At 43.8% G+C, this 18784-nt stretch overlaps 1 protein-coding gene across 1 annotated transcript; it reads right to left on the reverse strand.

The window, feature by feature from the left end:
• Positions 1–6202: 6202 nt before the first annotated feature.
• cysltr1 (cysteinyl leukotriene receptor 1) lies at positions 6203–14456 on the reverse strand. The gene is made up of 2 exons (XM_083651369.1): positions 14362–14456; positions 6203–8747 (listed from the first exon to the last, which is right to left on the reverse strand). The coding sequence occupies exon 2, from the start codon at positions 8728–8730 to the stop codon at positions 7690–7692; it is 1041 nt and encodes a 346-aa protein (XP_083507495.1). The 5' UTR covers positions 8731–8747; positions 14362–14456; the 3' UTR covers positions 6203–7689.
• Positions 14457–18784: the final 4328 nt, after the last annotated feature.

An 18784-nucleotide genomic window follows, 5' to 3' on the forward strand; every position in this document is an offset into this window, starting at 1 on the left:
GAGGAGGTACATAACTATAAGAGGGTATAGCCTGGGCATAGGGAATGGACAATGGTGCAGCTTGAGCAGTAGCTCTTTGTCCAATAGCTGCAGAGGGCAAAGAGGGAGCATGAACAGCGGCTAAGCTTTGCTGTATTGGTTGAAGCATGGGAAGGGTTTGGGAGGCATTAGTTAATCTTACAGGAGAGCTAGATTGAGGATGAGAAGTTAAGTCCATCAAGTTTGAGTCAGCATACATCAGGTTTGTGGGGGCAGGAGTGAATATCCTGGAGGGAGGTGGCAGATCATAAAATGAGGTGGCTACATTTACATCTTTCTGAATATATGAGGGAGTAAGAGGAGCAGAGGCTCCACCAGGATGATCATCTTCAGAGATATTTTGGGTTATAAAACTAGAAACCAGCTGGGCTGATTCAAGCTCTTGTTCTTTAATACGAATTTTTCGGTTCATGCCAACCTGTCTAACAAGTTTCTCTCTCTCCTTGTGTGCGTCTTGTTGCTTATGCTGAGCAGCTCTGGCTTCTTCATCGATTAATTTACATTGTTCATCAAGCTCATCATCCTCATGTCTTTGTCTTCTTAGCTCCTCCAGCTCATCGTTCTTTTGCTTTTGTTCAAGAATGCTTGCTTGAAGATCACTCAACTGAGAAGTGTGGCTACCCCTGGAATGCCTACTACTTTGAGAGTTTGTAGGCAAACTAAAGGCTGTACCTGTGGGTTGAGTCCTCTTACTGTGAGAACTACGTGAGCCATGGGATCGTGTAGATGCCTTCTGCTCCCGCCGTGGCATACTAGTCCCATAGTAGTCAGGGGGCCGTCTATCTCTTTTTGGCCTAGCCCCTGGGTCAATTGCCTTTGTCAGGGGTTTAGCTGCTACTTCACAAATTACTGATGGCAAAGTGATTTGAGGGGGAAGCAAATCAGGTGAAAAGCTGGGCTCTGTTTGGTGAGCAGGTAAAGATGGCTCAGGTGCTGTTTGAGACAATTCGTGGGTGGCCTTGTCCATGTTAGGCTGGGTTGAGTCTGGTACACCTTGAGATCCATCCATGTGCTCAGGGGAAGGAGCCTGGCCTTCATTGAGCTGAATGCCATCAGTCTCTGAAGCAGCCATTTTAGGTTATTGTGTGGTTGTGTGAAGTGTGGCTCAGTTTCCGGGTCGAAGGACCAATTTGTACTGGATTTAAAGTTCTAACTGGAGCCACACACCACCAGGAAACAAAGTTTGCAATCCATCTTTCAATTTATTGTTTTTAGTCTCTTTATGTTGAGACTGATGGATTGTCCAAGGAATGCGTTGTTATTGCCATGCCATGGTTCTGGACAAAGGAGAGACAGAAATTAGATATAGCCCAATAAATCATAAATACAGCAAATAATGATTAGGCAAACCTTCAATAGCAATAGAAGGAACTTAAATACTATCAATATAAATAACTGAAAAGCAACTTACATTGTAGAAACAAAACACACATGGCAAGCTGGTCACTCTCTGGTGAGGTGGAAATGTTTGGAGACAAAGAGGGGGAAGGCCCGATCCCAGCCTCTATTTATAGTGGGAGGTGCCTGCCAACACAGGTCCACTGCATCACCACTTGGTGTCTCCTTGTGGAGATCAGGGGAAATTAAATGACTTGGTGTTTCTAACAAGCAATCTCTATAGGGGAGCTGTCAGTTATGGCTGTCAGTTTGACATGTTTGTCTGAATGACAGCCAGGCTCCAGACAGACTCCCAATGACCCTGCCTTTGAGTTGTTTGTCTCAGTCACTTTCTCAGCCAGGCCCCAGTACCCCCGACGCAGACCCAGGATCCCAAACACTCAAGTCGAGAATGACCATAACCCCCACCCCAATTTGACCTTTAACCTTGCACCCTGAGAGACCAAATGAAGAAAAGAGGGTCTGCACTTGGCTTTTGCTGTGTGTCGAGGGAGTCAAAGTGAATGTGTTTATGCCACATGGATATACACACAAACATGCGTGCACACATCAGAAACATGGCCTGATTGGTCTCCTTGTGTCCTTGTGTGTGAGTCACTTTAGATATTTTCAGAGCTGCACCAGGCCAGCTCCTAACGGTATGCGAGAGGCAACTGTTTGAAAAATGTGGACTTCAAAAGGCTGAAAATCATCATGTGATATGACATCAGTAAACTGCCCACAGCACGCTCAGTTAAATCATGTGCTGACATCAGTAAATGCCCACAACACGCTCATGTTTACCAACCCAGTCATGCTTTAATACCAAAGGGACAAGAGAGGTGAAAGATGTACTGTAACGTTGGCAAGTCCAGCTCTCTCTGGACAGATCAGTGCTGCTCGCTGCTGTGTAGGAGACACCATGTTCCACTCTCTGCTTTTAAGTGTAGGCTTCATACGACACATGGATTTCATTTGGTGTGGATCCATATGGTGTCATTTTGCAGGCCCTGTTTGTTTACATTTTGGCTGATAAGATGCATAAAAAAGTGTGACTTTGCGTTAACCCATTAATGACTTCGATTATAGTAAATTATGTTGAAGGATATCACCCAAAAATGAAAATTCAGTCATTATCTATCTTTATCTATCTTAAAAATAATAATAATAATCCCCATGCGTGCCATCAACACACTTCTGCACCTTTGTCTATGAATGTATATGCACACCTGTCTCTTTGCCTGCACCGTGTAGGTTATACTTTCAACAAAATGACATAAAATACATACACCTAATACAAGAAACTCAGATCACCTCTACCCCCCCCACCCCCACACACACACACACACACACACACACACACACACACACACTGTCACACACGACAAATAGCCTAACCAATTTTCGATACACTAGAGAGGTGCTGTAATGGAAAATTCATATCAATATTGCCAAACAAGCACCATCTCTCAACTCCTTCAAATCTAAACTCAAAATCTCCCTGATGAGTCAGAGTCACACATAACCCACAGATCACAAGGAAAATGGAAACAAAAGAGAAATATGAATGATTATGAATATGGTTATAATTTCTGAGGTAGAGACCCAGATTAAGCCCTAGGGGTTTCCTGTCTCTCTACCGGAACATGCTTTTGTTGTTTCCCTTTCTTTGTTTATGTCTTCTTCTTTTTTTTTCTTTTTTTTCTTAAATATGTGCCAAAAAAAAAAGTAAATAAAATAAATAAAAGATCTCCTTATTTACTACTGGAAGGGCGGGTGAGGTTTTTTTCAGTCCACAAAACATTTGTGGAGTTTCACAGCAAAACGCTTTTGCAGAATTCTCCTCAACAACTGAAGCGGATGGTGACCAACTTTCAAACATAAAAGAAGAAGAAGCTTCCATACTGCTCATGTGGTGTAATCCAAGTCTCCACAAGCCCTGAGATGCCGAGTTGACATGAAAAGACACAATTTTTACACCCTGTTTTTAGCCAAAATCATCACTGTAGCCATAAGAAAAAGGAAGGAGCATGAGTATGGGCAGAATACTGTAGCCTGCTACAGTGAATATTCATGCCTTATCATTGTTCTTATCGTTGTTTTGAATCCACCCTTACAGAAAAACCACATGAACTTCACATGTGCAAAATCGATCACATGTGCAAAATTACATGTGATCGATCGCATGTGATTTTGAACATGTGCAATTTCACATGTGATCACATGTGAAAACATGTTAAATTTCACATGTAAAAACATGTGTTCACATGTGAAGACGTGTCCACATGTTCACCACATGTGACATTATGTGGTGAAACATGTGGAGACATGTGAACCTCGTGTTTTTTCTGTAAGGGCAATGGTACCAAGCATTTTTATATAATTGCTTGTAGTTTTTGAGATACAGCCATTTCTGTATCACTACAGTATATCTCGTTAGTCACATGCATGGGGTTACTCATTTGATCATTTTTCACAAACACTATTGGAAACTATACGGTTGCTGTAACCCATTGTGACTAATAATAACCCAAAAAGGCGGGGGTTAAGCAAACTTGCGCTTGTAGCCTCATACTTTGACCGATTTGAAACATTGAAATGGATTTGTGCTTAGCTTTTAGTACTGTACTTTAAGCGCTGTAAAGGAAATTATAAAATTCCACTGTGGACAAATGGACATTAATCATTTTCTGTTGAACCGTTTCATACAGTCAACTCTTTCATGTTGCAATCACACACATGGTCAACTTTAGGGGGCGGGGTTGGGGATAAATCCAGTGCTTTACTGTAAGTGGAATATCAGTGGAGTTCTGACATAAAGCTTATTGTAAGCACGTTGTGAGACTGTGCAGTCGACCATTCATTATCTGCAGAGCAACTCAAGGCATGCACATCAATTTACATGACATCACGGGAGGACAGTGTGCTTACTTGCTGGTTCCCATGGAGTGAAAGATTTGTCTGCAAAAATTGAATGAGCTATATCTGTTTTTTTTCTATTATTCACATTTGAAAGGTATTCATGTATAAGGAAACAGCCACTGAACACCTCTTAACACATATAATGATGATGAAGAATATTTGACATCTGTTTCATATTGAGTTTGAGCATTGCTGTATAGACACTACAATTTACTCAGATAACGTTTTCGGCCGGTTAGGTACTAATGTATGCTAATACCTGTCAAGATCTGTGCTGTTCAGAAATGCAAGAGAAGTATAATTTATAGACCCGGTTCTCATAATGTACATATAAATGGATGGCCACAGAAAAGGCTGAACACCTGTTTTCAATACATATCCGGAGGTTACTGTAACTATTTATGTACTGTTGAGTGGATCTGTTCTACCAAAGGCAAAATGGTTTTAATCTTAGTCTGCTCATAAAGATAACTACAAAACGCTCAAGGAGCACAGAGAGGTAAAAATGAATTGATAACACAAGCTCTTCTGTATTGCAGAGTGAACAAATGAATAGGCATTATAGGAGGGACTTTCCTTACTTCTTCTATGGGAGGAGCAGGAGCATCTCCGCTGTGAGGTACGTTAACAGTACACTGCAGCCATAGAGTCCCATCTTTAAGATCTCTCTGCTATCCAGAGAGAGACAAACAACTTTTTGTGTGCAAATGGATGAGGGAACAGATCATGTGCTGGATATTAAGTTATGAAGTGGTAAAACAGTGGCTCTCTGTGTTCTAGTCAGCAGTGTTGGCCCCAGCAGACCAGTCCCTCACCGGCTGTTGTTCTGTCTTGCTGATTGCATCTGTTAACTGGATGTATGGCTGCATAATATAGTGGCATTACAGAATGACCAGTAGATCTCAGTCTCACTCCTTTGTCTGGGAATAGCCTATAACATCTTTCCTTACATCATCATCAGTAGATATAAATGGGAGCTCGGGCTCTGTGTTTCTCTGTCTGTCCCACTGTGAAGTGTCCCACTGTGATGTCATAAATCCCACTGTGACATCATCAGTGATGTCATAAATCCCAGTGATGTGTGACATCATCAGTGATGTCATAAATCCCACTGTGACGTCATCAGTGATCAGTGATGTCACAAAAAATAAGTGGGAGTCTTCAGACCCCCATCTTCAGCCATGGACAGCTGTATGTTGCCAGCTCCAGGACACGTGATCCAGCATCCCTGAAGTATGCCATCAAGGAGCAGCCAGGGCTCGGCCGCGCAGCGGCCGAGCTGCGTATCCGAACTGCTGGGCCAGCTGCGCGAGCCTAGGAATCAAGCGCGCGTAGCAAGATGCCTAGTTATATAAATCTTGCAATATCTGTTTCAATTTTTGTCCCACTGATGATGTCACAATGTCTATGACATCATCAGTTATGTCATCAGTGACATCATTATTGACCAAAAATCATCTTATGACATCACTGATGATGTCATAGCCATTGTGACACCATCAGTGACAGTGATGTCATCAGTGATGCGCGAAGTTGAGCACAATGCAAATAGAGTAAGCGATTGTGCGCTGCGCTGGCAGACGAGGTCACGCAGCCGCCGAGCTGCGGGCGAGCCTATAGGGTTTCGGCCCCAAAGGGGCCATACCCTAACTCCACATTTATGTCTTGAGTTATTACAGATGGGAATGTTTTATTATTGCACATTATACATCATTTAATGTTTTAGGGCTGGTCTAAAAGCAGAAACAACAATTCATGGTTTTCTGAGAAAGACAGACAATATCTGTGCAAGACTGACACCCAGTGGACACAGTGTGTAACTCTTCATGCAGTAATTACTGTGTACTAATACAGTAATTTCCTCGACAACGGGCAATGTATGATCATACTGAACAAATAACACATAAGATGATTTATTGATTGAGCTAATATTTGACAGGAGCATGCCTAATATTACACGTTATAATATATACAACAGGTATAGCAGTAAGGTCGACGGTTGAGCTTAAAGCTTTATGTACAGTAGAGGTGAGCCCTTGTTGACACTGTGCAGTTGTATGATGAAAGACTGGCTTATTGAAAGCCACCCAGATGAAAAGACATGTAATACAACATAATACATCCACACATCATGATACATTTACATTTGTCATTTGACAGGCATGAGCTACATTGCTATTATCCACATTACCACCCCATATTTTATAGATATCTGTATTTGTCTATGTCAGCGGTTTCCCAAACTGCTCCTTGAGGCACCCACCCAGCCTGATTCTAATTAATAAGGTATTGGTTTATTATTTATGGGTGTAAACTTGTTTAATTTGCATTATTCAATGTATAATTCGATTTTATTCAACCAGGACTGATACATACCCTCAGTGCAATACACTGTGCAAACTTGCAAGACACTTGTGCAATACACTTGTCACTTTAATCTCACTTTACATATGCATAGTACTGTTATATATTATATTATATATTATTTTATATTATTTTCTATTATACACTATTCTATTTTATTCTATTGTTTATCTCTTTTTTTTACCCCCCCTGCTGAGCTGATCTGAATCTCATCCAATGCTTTTCATTGTATTGTTGACTGTGTTAACCGACATGAATAATACGAAAACTTTACTTTAACTATTTTGACCAGTATGTTGGGCATATGTTTTGTTTTACAATCAAATGTGGTCAGTAATTGATAAAAGAATATCAAAAGTTAGATTTTACCCATAAACTGAACTTATTGATCACTTAGGTTTTTACCACGGCAGGCACTGGACCAAGGGCTTCCAGCCGGCATGATGAGATGGAGAAGTCAGGACATTCACTCACTCACTCACTCACTCACTCACTCACTCAGTCAGACAGACAGACAGACAGACAGACAGACAGACAGACAGACAGTCAATCAATCAATCAGTCAGGCGGTAGCTAGGGATAGGAAGGTGATAGAGAGTGGGGTTAGTGGCTAGGGGGTTATGGGTGGTGTTGGGGGGGGGGGGGGCGGAGGCGACGACAGTGCTGTAGACTAAAAGGTTTGCGCTTGTTCTAAAGTATCTCTACACACTCTCTTGTCACAAGATGATTCAGACATATTCAGCAAAATGTACATTTTAGAATAATACATTATTCTATTTTTAATGTAAAATGCCCTAATGAGACTCATTCTTGTCTGTTCATGATTCCACACTAGTCCTCATATGCCATCTTTCCTTTTGTCACCTACCTTTCATGCTCCCCTTCTGCATCCCTCACCTCTTCCTATTTGAGGGTAAACCTCACGCTGAAATCTTTAACACAGTCGTTCTAAGCTGTCGGCTTGATGACCCCGCTGCCTCGTTGTAATTAATTGGGCTTTAACGGCCCCTTTTCCCTGGAGTCTGGGCCTGCTGACGTGTTGAGCTGGGCTACATGGTGCACGGTGCTGCCCCTCGTTGAATGGCGCATCGTGGACAGGCGGCTACGGAAGCCCTCTCCAGAGAAGAAATAGAGCATCGGATCAAAGCATGAATTGGCAGCGGCCAGGCACAGCGTCACCACCACCGACTTCTGCATGGCGATCCGCTCGGCGCAGGACGTGTCGTTGCGCGTCAGGAAGTTGAGGTGGATGCTGCGCTGCACGTGGTACGGCATGAAGCTGATGAGGAAGGCCAGCATGACGATGGCGATCATGCGGATGGCCTTGGTGCCCATGTTGCTGCGGCGGGCCGCCTGGCTGCGGGACAGGAGAGTGCGTATGATGCCGGCGTAGCAGAGCAGGATGATCAAGAAGGGCAGGGCGAAGCCCAACACCAGGGACAAGTAGTTCAGCATCACCAGTTTCTGCAAGCTCCCTGAGCCTCCCCGCGGCGGCTCGAAGCACTTGGTTTTGTTGGTCTTGTGGTCCGTAGACTGGCCGGACATCAGGAAGGGCGAGGACGAAAGGCAGATAAACACCCAGATGCACACGCACACCAGGCGCGCGCGGCCCTCCGTCACCAGCCGCATGTTCTGCACAGGGAAGACAATGGCGAGGAAACGGGTGACGGACATGGCGGCCATGAAGTAAATGCTGCAGTAGAGGTTGACATAGAGGGCGTAGGAGCTGATGCGGCAGAGGAAGTCCCCCAGGTCCCACTGACCCCTCTTGACATAGTAGAGGACGCGGAGTGGGAGCGTGAGGACACACAGGATGTCGGACACGGCCAGGTTCAGCATGTAGACGTGGAAGGGCGAGCTCTGCCGGTAGGTTCGGATCAGCACCACCAGGGCGAAGCCGTTCCCCACCAGGCCGAACACCGTGATGATGGAGTAGACCGTGGAGTAAACCTGGTTACGGAAATCATCGATGGACGGACAGACAGTGGAGTTCCCCCCTACACCGTCAGTCAGATTCACCTGCTCCATTTCTGACCACAACGATCCTGAATGAGAGAAAGAGAGGATGAAAAAGAGGAAGAGATGGGGGGACAAGAGAGAGAGAGAAAGAGAGAGAGAGAGAGAGTTAATTAGGGATGAGACCATTCAGCCTGGTCACCAGAATAAAATGCCGGCATTGTACATTTCTGCAATCCACAGATATGTAGAATATGATGTTTTTTAACCATGTCACATTTCTAGATACACGACATAAGGGCTTTTCACACTACATGCTCTTAGCCCGGGGCTAGCTAAGCCATGGGCTAAGAGTAGGGCTAAGATAGCCCCAGGCTAACTTAGCCCCTTTTCACACACGCATTATTAACCCAGGTTACCTAAAACCAGGGCTATGCGATTCACATTGTTTCCTTAATTGGCTCCGTCTATGGCCCCGTTTCACACTGGCAACGGTGTTTAGATGAAAAGTCGGGGTTAGGGGGTAACCCTGCTCCAGAGCAGGGCCAGCTAGCCGGGGCTGAAGTCGGGGTTAGCTCACTTTAGAGTGGGCCAGGATTGTGCAAGTGTGAAAATTTTCTTAGCCCCAGGCTAAAAGACGGACTTAACCCCGGCTAAGTGTAGTGTGAAAAGCCCTATAGAGTCTGCTATTGAAATAGCACGGTGGCCAGGAAGGGTGCTGTGGCCGGGGTGGATGGAGGGCATAATAAACACAATCACACACAATCCCAGTTATGGTCACAGCGTTTCTCTCAAGTCTACATGTTTACATTTCAACGGATGCCATTTTGGATCCTTTTGTCCTCTATCTCCCCACATCCCTTCTATTATTCTTTATTCTTTTATGGAGCTGATTTATGATAATGAGATGATATAGCAGCTTGCTCTGGTGTCCAGTTATTATTATGCATTGTATTTATTGTAGCACTGAGAGATAGAGAACTGCAGAGCAGCAGGCGAAACTTGGTGGAGGAAATGGAGTCAGTCAGAAGATGAAGCGGGAGATTTGGAAAAGAACGAAAGGAAAAGAAAGCAGTCTGTTTTGAGTTTAACAAGTGATTCCAGTCGATCAGTGAGGAAGAGGGAGGAATTTCTTGTTGGGATGCTTGTGGTAACAAAAACGGATAGACTGTTCAGTGATCAGTATGTGATAGGGAGGCGGTACACTATGTGGAAAGGAACATTGGGGAGGTACGGTCTGTCAGGATCACAAGAAGTGGGATGGTTGATCGAGTGTGTGTCAAAGAAGCGGAGAGATAAAGCTGTGGAGAAAATAAAAGTGTTTGGAGATGGATATTCTGGTGTTACTTGTTTAGGATCTGAGGGAAGAGAGAAGGGTGTGGTGAGTGGGGTGCCTCTTTCGGTAAAGGTTGATAAAGGTTTTTCAGTGTGGAAGGTGTGGTTGAAGCTAAGTGGCTGATGCGATACCGTGAAGGGGAAAGGGAGGAGACAATGTCTGTGTGTTTGACCTTTGAAGGAGATTTGCCTGATAGAATGTATGATGATTAACGGAACTGACGCCGTACCCGACCACATATACCCTAACGCGACCAGCTTAGTTTGGGGACAGAGTGACGTACTTCCTCCTTCTTTGCGGGCTATTCAAAAGGTTACGGTAATTGTCAAGCTGTCGCAAGTCGCTTTTATTTGCAGATATCTGACTATCTGTCTATGTGTAAAGTTTCATATTAAAATGTGCATGATAAAAGGTCCAAATACCTTATGAAAGTGCCTTTGATAAGAGAAAGTGAGCCGCTTGGGCGACGGCACCACAGAAGAAGAATATACCATGAAGAAGAAAGACCCTGTAAAACTAGCCCAGGCTACTGCAAAACTATGCTAGCAGCATAGATGTTCAGAGAGGACTGGTCGGATTTGGGGATTTCACCTCGCAGCTTGTGGTTTCAGCCATTAAACCGGGTGGAAACAGCACGTGACCATTTGTAGCAGCAGTTGAAACAGAATTTTGATAGAATATTGGCAAAAAAGTGGTTGGGTTTGGCGTCGGTGACGCTATATGTGTTACAGGGTAAGGCCGTGGTATGAGAGAGCTCTGCTCAGATGTTATTGCTGTCAAGCGTATGGTCATGTTGCTGCTGTGTGTAGAGGGGTCAGATGATGTGGGAGTCGTGGGAAAGAAGGTTGTGATGTAGACCAGTGTAGGCTACACTCGGGAAAGATGAGGTGAAATGTCTTCACTGCGAAGGAAATCATTATGCGGGGTCTGCACAGTGCCCAAAGAGAAGAAATGAAGTAAAAGTGAACCAGATTAGAGCAGAGAAAGGATTGTCATATGTGGAGGCTGTTTAGGGTTCAGAGCAATGACGAGCAAGTGGTTGAGCAGAAGGAGCCGGAGGGAGAAAGAAAGGGTCATGATCAAAGCATATGCATTTATTGCTATGGTCATAAACTGTGCCGTTAGAATGGAAGGAAAGACGGAAAGGATCAAGATAGTGTTGGATGCGGCCAAGAAGTTCCTGAATATTGTTGATGTATCTGGAGATGATCTGGTTAAAACACGGAATGAAGTGTTCACACCGTCACAGTGGACAATGGATATAGTTCGTTTGTAAAGCTGATAAAAAAAACAGTAGGTGGCGGTAATGCACCATTTGAGGATGCCAACGGCTATAAAACCCGAAAGAAGAAGAAGAAGAAGTAGTAGAGAACTGCATCTCCCATGATTCCTGGCGGTGACGTAATTTCCTGCTGACATGTTCATGGCGGGAGCCAATAGACCCTTCTCACGGAGGCCATTTTGTGTCGAAAAGGCAGGGTTAACACAGGTGCAAGCAAAACACTAATGAGGGTTTCCAACTTCCATGATTGGAATGTGGAAACCCTCATTAGTGTTTTGCTCGCACCTGTGTTTATTCTGCCTTTTCGACACAAAATGGCCCCCGTGAAAATGGTCTATAGAGACAAGATGCACCTGCCCGGTGACAAACAATAGGAACGCTAGGATGTGTTTCTTGATCCTCATCTACCACTGCGCTTCTGCAAGAGGAAAGGCTAAACTGGGCTAAATGGTAGCACAGGGTGCTGTTAGCATGCTAGGTAGCCTGCCTGTCGATCATGTGTGTGTGTATGGATGGACAATACTACTACACCACGAGAGAAGTGCCTTGGCGTTGCCCACGATTCTTTAGATTGACAATCACTCCACAACTACAAGAACAAACAACCACCATACTTGAACGACATGCAGCAATCTACAAAGGACAGGGCTGGCCGCTACTGAAGCAGTGCTTGGACACTCCAGAGGCAGAGCACACCAGCTGTGGCTACAGCTAAAAGGGTGAGCTAAGCTGCTACACTAATTATCCTTGTGCAGTATTATAGATTATGCTGCAAGCCTTTGTTCCTGTCTTTCAAGTTAATATCCTGATTGTAATTGGGGCCTGTTGCTGAGTCACCCCCATTAGAAATATTACAATATCCTCTTCCCTCAATAGAGTATAACAATTGGTGATTCAGAGCATCACTCCATGAGAGGCATAGATGCTGCTAGCGGAAGAATCTACCAGAGGAATCTAATAAGAGGGTGGCGCCAGCGGAGGTCCAAAATGCGTGACATGTAGCCAATGAACAGCCAGGAAGGGGGCTCGCGCTACGTTTGAATGCATAAAATAAAGCTGATAATATACAATTTGATTCTTTAAACGTCTGATCCTTTCAAAGTACATCACAAACGGTCCATTTTGCTGCAACACGACAGCACTGCTTAATCCAGAACCTTACTTCCGGGAAATTTTGTGAGGTAAAAAAAAACTCCACTCTGAGTGGAGACATAAACAGTTCAATGTCCGGACTGCACACACGTTCTTTCACTGTTTCATCTGTGGTTGAGGTAAATTCCCCTCCTTTCATCATGCTGCTCTCGCTGCAGCTTCTGTCCACCCTCGTTAAAAACCGTGTATTATTGTATCTCTTCCTTAACCATCGTCTCCTGCTGGCTCGGCATCCCCGGTATTTCCTCCTCACCTCCTTGGGGACTTATCTCGTGCCACAGGCCACACAGTAACGCTTTAGAACATCACACAACTTACAGGGTAAGTACAGGGTAACAAAATCAAGTACAGGGTAACAAAATCTGTACTCACAGGGTAAGTACAGGGTAACAAAATCTGTACTCACAGGGTAAGTACAGGGTACCAAATGTGTACTTACAGGGTAAGTACAGGGTAACAAACTCTATAAAATGTAAGTACAGGGTATCAAAATCTGTACTTACAGGGTAAGTACTGTACAGGGTAACTGTACTTTACAGGGTAAGTACAGGGTACAAAAGTACAGGGCACCAAATCAACAAAATCTGTACAGGGTAGGGTACAATATGTGACTTTACCGTGCCCCTGTAGTTACACTGTAGTTACTATGTAACGACGAGGGAATTAACACTGCTTTAGAATACGGCCCCCACCCCTGTAGTTACCATGTAGTTATTATGTAACTAGGGGGGATTAACACTGCTTTAGAATACCCGCACCCATGTAGGTACCATGTAGTTACAGATGTTTACATTCTAGCACATTTCTACGGCAGAATAAGATGTAATATTTCATTTTTATGACCCACAAAACTCATTGTAAAAGGAAATATTGTGATATAGCGAATTTTTATATATTGTCCCATCCCTAGTGTTCAGACTGTGAACATAAATGTACAAACATGTCGCTTTGTCCTGCATCTGTTTTGTTCTTGAAATGGATGCTCTAATAGGCAAGGAAATTAATACTACATAAACATCCTGGTCAGTGCGTGCGAGTGCATGTGTGTGTGTGTCTGTGTGTGTGTGTGTGTGTGTGTGTGTGTGTGTGTGTGTGTGTGTGAGAGAGAGAGCGAGAGAGTGAGAGAGAGAGAGAACTGCTGCATGCCAAAAACACTTGCTGAGCCTGAGCTGTTTGTATCAACATAAGCATTACAGAGTAAGTGTGTGATCTGGTTTGCTGCTCCAGATTGTTTTCTAATCTCTGCTGCCTGCATCGATGCAGGTTCTAAGAGAAGATAACAGATAACATCTGAGCATTCTATCATGCAGCAAAGCTTTTGTGTTTTCTGAGTATAACCAAGATCCTTGTTTCGTGTTATTTCTACTGTACCAAACATTTGAGCAATGCTATGAAACAGCCTACCGGTAATTAGCTGACAGGGGGGGGGGGGGGGGGGGGCAGCCACTGCTGATTCCAAATTGAGATTGACAGTCTGACATCCTGTGTTTTATTGCAAACAGCACAGTTTTGCAACATATCTAGATAACTGGATGACATTCTGATAAACTAGATTAATTAACCCAGCCTCAGTGTGTATTTTAACATCTGTGACTTTGATATAAGCTAATTAGCTATAGCCTAACTGACACGAACAGTCTTCACCAGCCAGGCAGCCAACAAACAAACAAACAAAAAAACACAGAAATTACTCAAGCAATTTAGGAGGCAACGCAGCTGTTTTCCGTCTGAGTATATTTGAATATTTCCTCCAGCCCCTTGACTGACTGAATATGGTGGAGGAAGATTTACCTAAAAGCTGAAATGTTTGCATTGTGATGCATGGCACTTTAATTCTCAGTTACTTTCCCTTCTTAATGAAAAAAAATGCTTTGGCAATGATTATAGTTGCAATAAAAGCACGGCGAGCTTAGACAAGTTGTATTTTTCTTACCGTTGAATTCCAGGCGGCTATCGGGGAGGTGCGCCGGCTGATCTGCGCCTCGTTGTCGGGTGTGGAGGTGTGCAGGTGCACTAGCTGCGCATCTGTCTGCCTCCTCTGCCAAATGTCCCAGGCAGGAGCTGTGGGAGGATGCTTTGAAACTCAGCGGAGGCAGAAAGTGGGGCTGGTCTTCCTCCTCCACCACCACCACCACTGTGTTGCAGATTAACATCAAGACCTCATGACATCACCAGTTGTTCAGCCACACATTTATGGTAATGGGGAAGAACAGAGGGTAAAAAAGACAAGAAAAATATAATAAAACATATAGTTATACTGAACAGGTCCCTGCAGTTTCTCGGGTGCTCAAGGCGAGACATTAATTAATAAGGTTTTTCTCCAGAATTCAGTTGAATTCCTCCTATCCACAGTTGAATTGTGTTGCTTCCATATTTCTCCTCAGCAGAATGTCTCAGCTGCATTTGCAGGATGATGATGACGTGGTTCACAAACCTAACTTCATCATCTCAGTATCCTTCTCACTTGCTCATTAGCCTTTCAGGTTGTGACAGTGCACGTGGAAGGGTGCTGCAATCTGAGAAGTCAATGTCAACATACCTTTTTGTCATGTTGATTACACATGTGGTTATAGAGCCACAAAGAATGGCTGCATTGAATAATCTAGTTGTAGTCTAGACTAAACCATCATGCCAGCTCATCCTGTTTGACATGTGATCCCATGCCAAGTAACACTGTTGAGTTTGGCTCGGCTTTCTGCAGCAGAGTACGCCTAAAGTTTATCTTACTACTCACAGCGCAACGTCAGAAAGTGCTTCACAGCAGTAAAATAGTTAACATCAGACCATTAGTAAGAAACCATAACACATAAAAAAAACAATGGGCATAAATACACACAGAAATACAGACACAAGAGGCTAGACAAAGGCCAGTCTGAATTATGAATCTTTAGCTGCTTTTTAAAAGTGTCTGATGGAAGACCGCGTTCCACCGTTTAGGAGGCACAATTTCAAAGACATGGTCGCCATTTGTTTAGAGCGCTTAGAGTGAAGGACAACCAGTAAGCCCTGGTCAGGAGACCTAAGTGACCTGAGTATAGTACGTTGCAATTTGTCATTACAAGAACAATTAAATGGACTCCTAAACTTGATGGGAAACCAATGTAAGGAAGTGCAATGTATTTTCACAAACGTTTAGATTCAATGTATCCATGGTTTGCAGAAATGCAAAATGCCAACATTTTATCCTGGCAACTGGGCTGAATAATCAGTCCTAGTGGAAGCATAGCATATATAGTCTAAGCTCCCAAGTGTGAGCAACTCAAATCTAGCCAAAAATTTAATTAAATGAATGAAAGAATGAAAACGGATGGACAAACCCCGTCTTTATATCATCACAGACGACACACCACACCACATGCACACGCACACACACACGCACACGCACACGCACACGCACACACACACACACACACACACACACACACACACACACGTGCACGGCAGCCAGTACACACACACACATGAAAATGTGTCCTCCGCATTTCACCCATCCTGGCTCGTCCTCCTCCATGGTAAGGGCAGGGCCGTAGCTAGCTATGAGGACGGGGCGGTCCGGACCTCCCCTAATATTTCAGAGAATTTTTTTTTTTTTTTTTTTTTTTATAAAACAATCTGCATGGAAAAGCATGAAAAACACGGGATCGCTTTTATTTTGAAACGAAAGGCAGGTCAGGCAGGAAGTCATCTGACGCCGCGTCCGCGGTAACTTGATTCCGAGAGAGCAGCAGCATGGTGGTGAGTGATGACTGTCTGTCTGCCTGGCGAGATAATTGAAGGTGAGCGACCTGCGAGACAGTGAGCGAGTGAACGACAGACAGTGAGTGACACTTGACAGATTTTTTAGCAACAACCAAGAAAGTAAGTGTCTAGTCTGTCTCTTAAGTAATGTTACCTGTGTGACACGTTGGGATGCTACTGGCTAATCATGCATGATGCCAATTGCCAAGCTCCCGAAGTCAGGTATGCAGGTGGCTATATGCATGGTTTCAGTTTCATGACCCAATAAGTAACAAAAAGAGGTGGTGTAAAGTTAAAAACAACATAATATATTTTATTTTATTTTTCAATCGTTCCTATCAGGAATAAATAAATGTCCCTCTGTATGTTTTTTTATTATCGATGATGACTTTGTGTGTTGTGTACGGCTTGGGTTGTGTACCTGTGTTTGTAGGTGTCATTTTGATATGAATTTGGCTAAAACAGTTTGTGTTTGTTAGTTACAATTATGTTGACAGGAGAGCTGAGCAGGTGGTGACATGAAAGAGAATATACTGAATAATGACATCACAACAGTATAATCCTAATGTTGATTTAAAATGATATATTACTCTAAATATGGCTTAAAAAGGGGAAAAAAAAAACTCAATTTTTTTTCGGCCGAATCCGCCTCCCCTTGCTGGACCTCCCCTATTTCGGAACTCTGGCTACGGCCCTGGGTAAGGCCAGGAGTGGTGGGCAGCTGCAGTGAAGCGCAAGGGGACCAACTTCATCCAACTGCCGCTGATCAGACGATGATCTTCTGCATTTTGAGTAGGAGCTTACTATATATGGAGGAAATCTCAGAGGAGCACGGGGAGAACATGCAAACCCCTCACAGAAAGGCCCTTTCGATGAGATAGCCCTCCTGGGCACTGGGCACCAGGCACCGAGGGCATGGGGAGAGATACCCTGGCACCCCGCAGTGTCAACAGCGTCCCAGGCGAGAATCAAACACAGGATTGATTGATTGATTGATTGATTGAAACAATTTATTTCAAACAGTTAAAACAATACTTCAAAATGAAAAACAAGTAAACATCAATAACAGTCCAATAGACTTCAGCAAAAGGAAAAAATACGTAAACTCCAACAGAATAAAGAGCAAACTGTTTGAAAAGGGGCCGGAAGAAGCCTATAGGCTTATCGAGTCCTGCCCCCAACCATTCATAAACAAATGTGTACATCCATATATAGGCATATACCTACTACCACACTTCTCCACACATACAAGTAAGGGTTAATGCATGACGAGGTGTCCATTATCACTTTTTAAGGGACGACGTGAGAAGCATGAACCGGTCCGAGGCGCCAGCCGGTTGCTTCCGCGAAGTCCCATAATGGACACCTCGAAGTGCATTAACCCGCTTATACCATGGTCACACAACAAAACAAGACCATATATTTTCATGTGTTTTGCAATCAAAATTTAGTTTTTGTAACCTTGGAGATGATTTAAGAACCGCAGAGAAAATAGTCTCCTCGCTCAGACCGCAACATGGGACATGATGCTCACACGCAGCTCGCCCCCGCTCAACTTGCAGAGGCACACGCGTCACTTAATGGCTCAGAGCCGGCTTCTGTCAGGGGAGGGAAATCTCCTAAATGAAAATCAAAATTGTAAATAAGAGTTATTTTGATAAACTGAGCACACAGGGGTGATTTAAATACTTACTTTGACCGTTGACCGAAGTCTTTTTTTCTCAACTTACAAAAGTGCCATATTAACCCTTAATGGGGGTATAGAGCTCAAACTGCTCTCTTGATAACACTGTTGAAACTATGGCGCATTGATATGAATGGTGAACAGACCATTTGGCTGAACGACTTTACAAACTGTACATTATCACTTTTTAATGGACACTCTGCAGCCAATCAGAATCGAGTATTCACCCAGACCATGGTATAAGTGTGTATATACATACATGTATATATACACATACGTATGCAAACTTACCCAAAGGAGCCAGCAAGGAGCTTCTTGCTGTGAGGCGAGAGTGCGAGGCAAGAACGCTACCACTGCGCCACCGTGCCCCCACCCCAAATAACTCATAGAAAAACTAAAAAGGCCTCACAATGTCCTTTCAGTCCTATTTTTGAATGAAACTGGGTCAGACACACCACAATATGCTGACAAAGGCAGTTTTCTGAAACACGTACGTTGTTGTTTGTCTGACCCAGTTTCATTAAAAAAAGGACTAAAAGGATATTGCGAGTGCTGGCCTTTTTCGTTTTTCTAGAAGCATATATAAAGCAAATGAGATAGGACCCAAAACAGAACCCTGGGGCACACCGCAGGATAGGGTGGTTTTCAAACTTTTTGTGGCCAAAGCACACCAAAAGGCAAGCCAATTCTCTCAAGGCAATTCTGTATTGAGCCAAAGGAAAAGCATCCGCTTGCTTCAGGCACTGATCTCACACTGAGGTAAGGTGTAACGGTTAAAAAGCCTTTATTTTTTAGGGCATAATAAGGTTAAAAATATCAAAGCCGACTGGTTTCAGCCTCACAGGGCCTTCTTCAGCCTCACAGGGCCTTCTTCAGCCTCACAGGGCCTTCTTCAGGGCATGTAAGAAAGATCAGGCAATTCTGTATTCATACC

The sequence above is a fragment of the Poromitra crassiceps genome (genome assembly GCF_964638095.1).
Source record: "Poromitra crassiceps genome assembly, chromosome: 15".
Lineage (NCBI taxonomy): Eukaryota > Metazoa > Chordata > Actinopteri > Beryciformes > Melamphaidae > Poromitra > Poromitra crassiceps.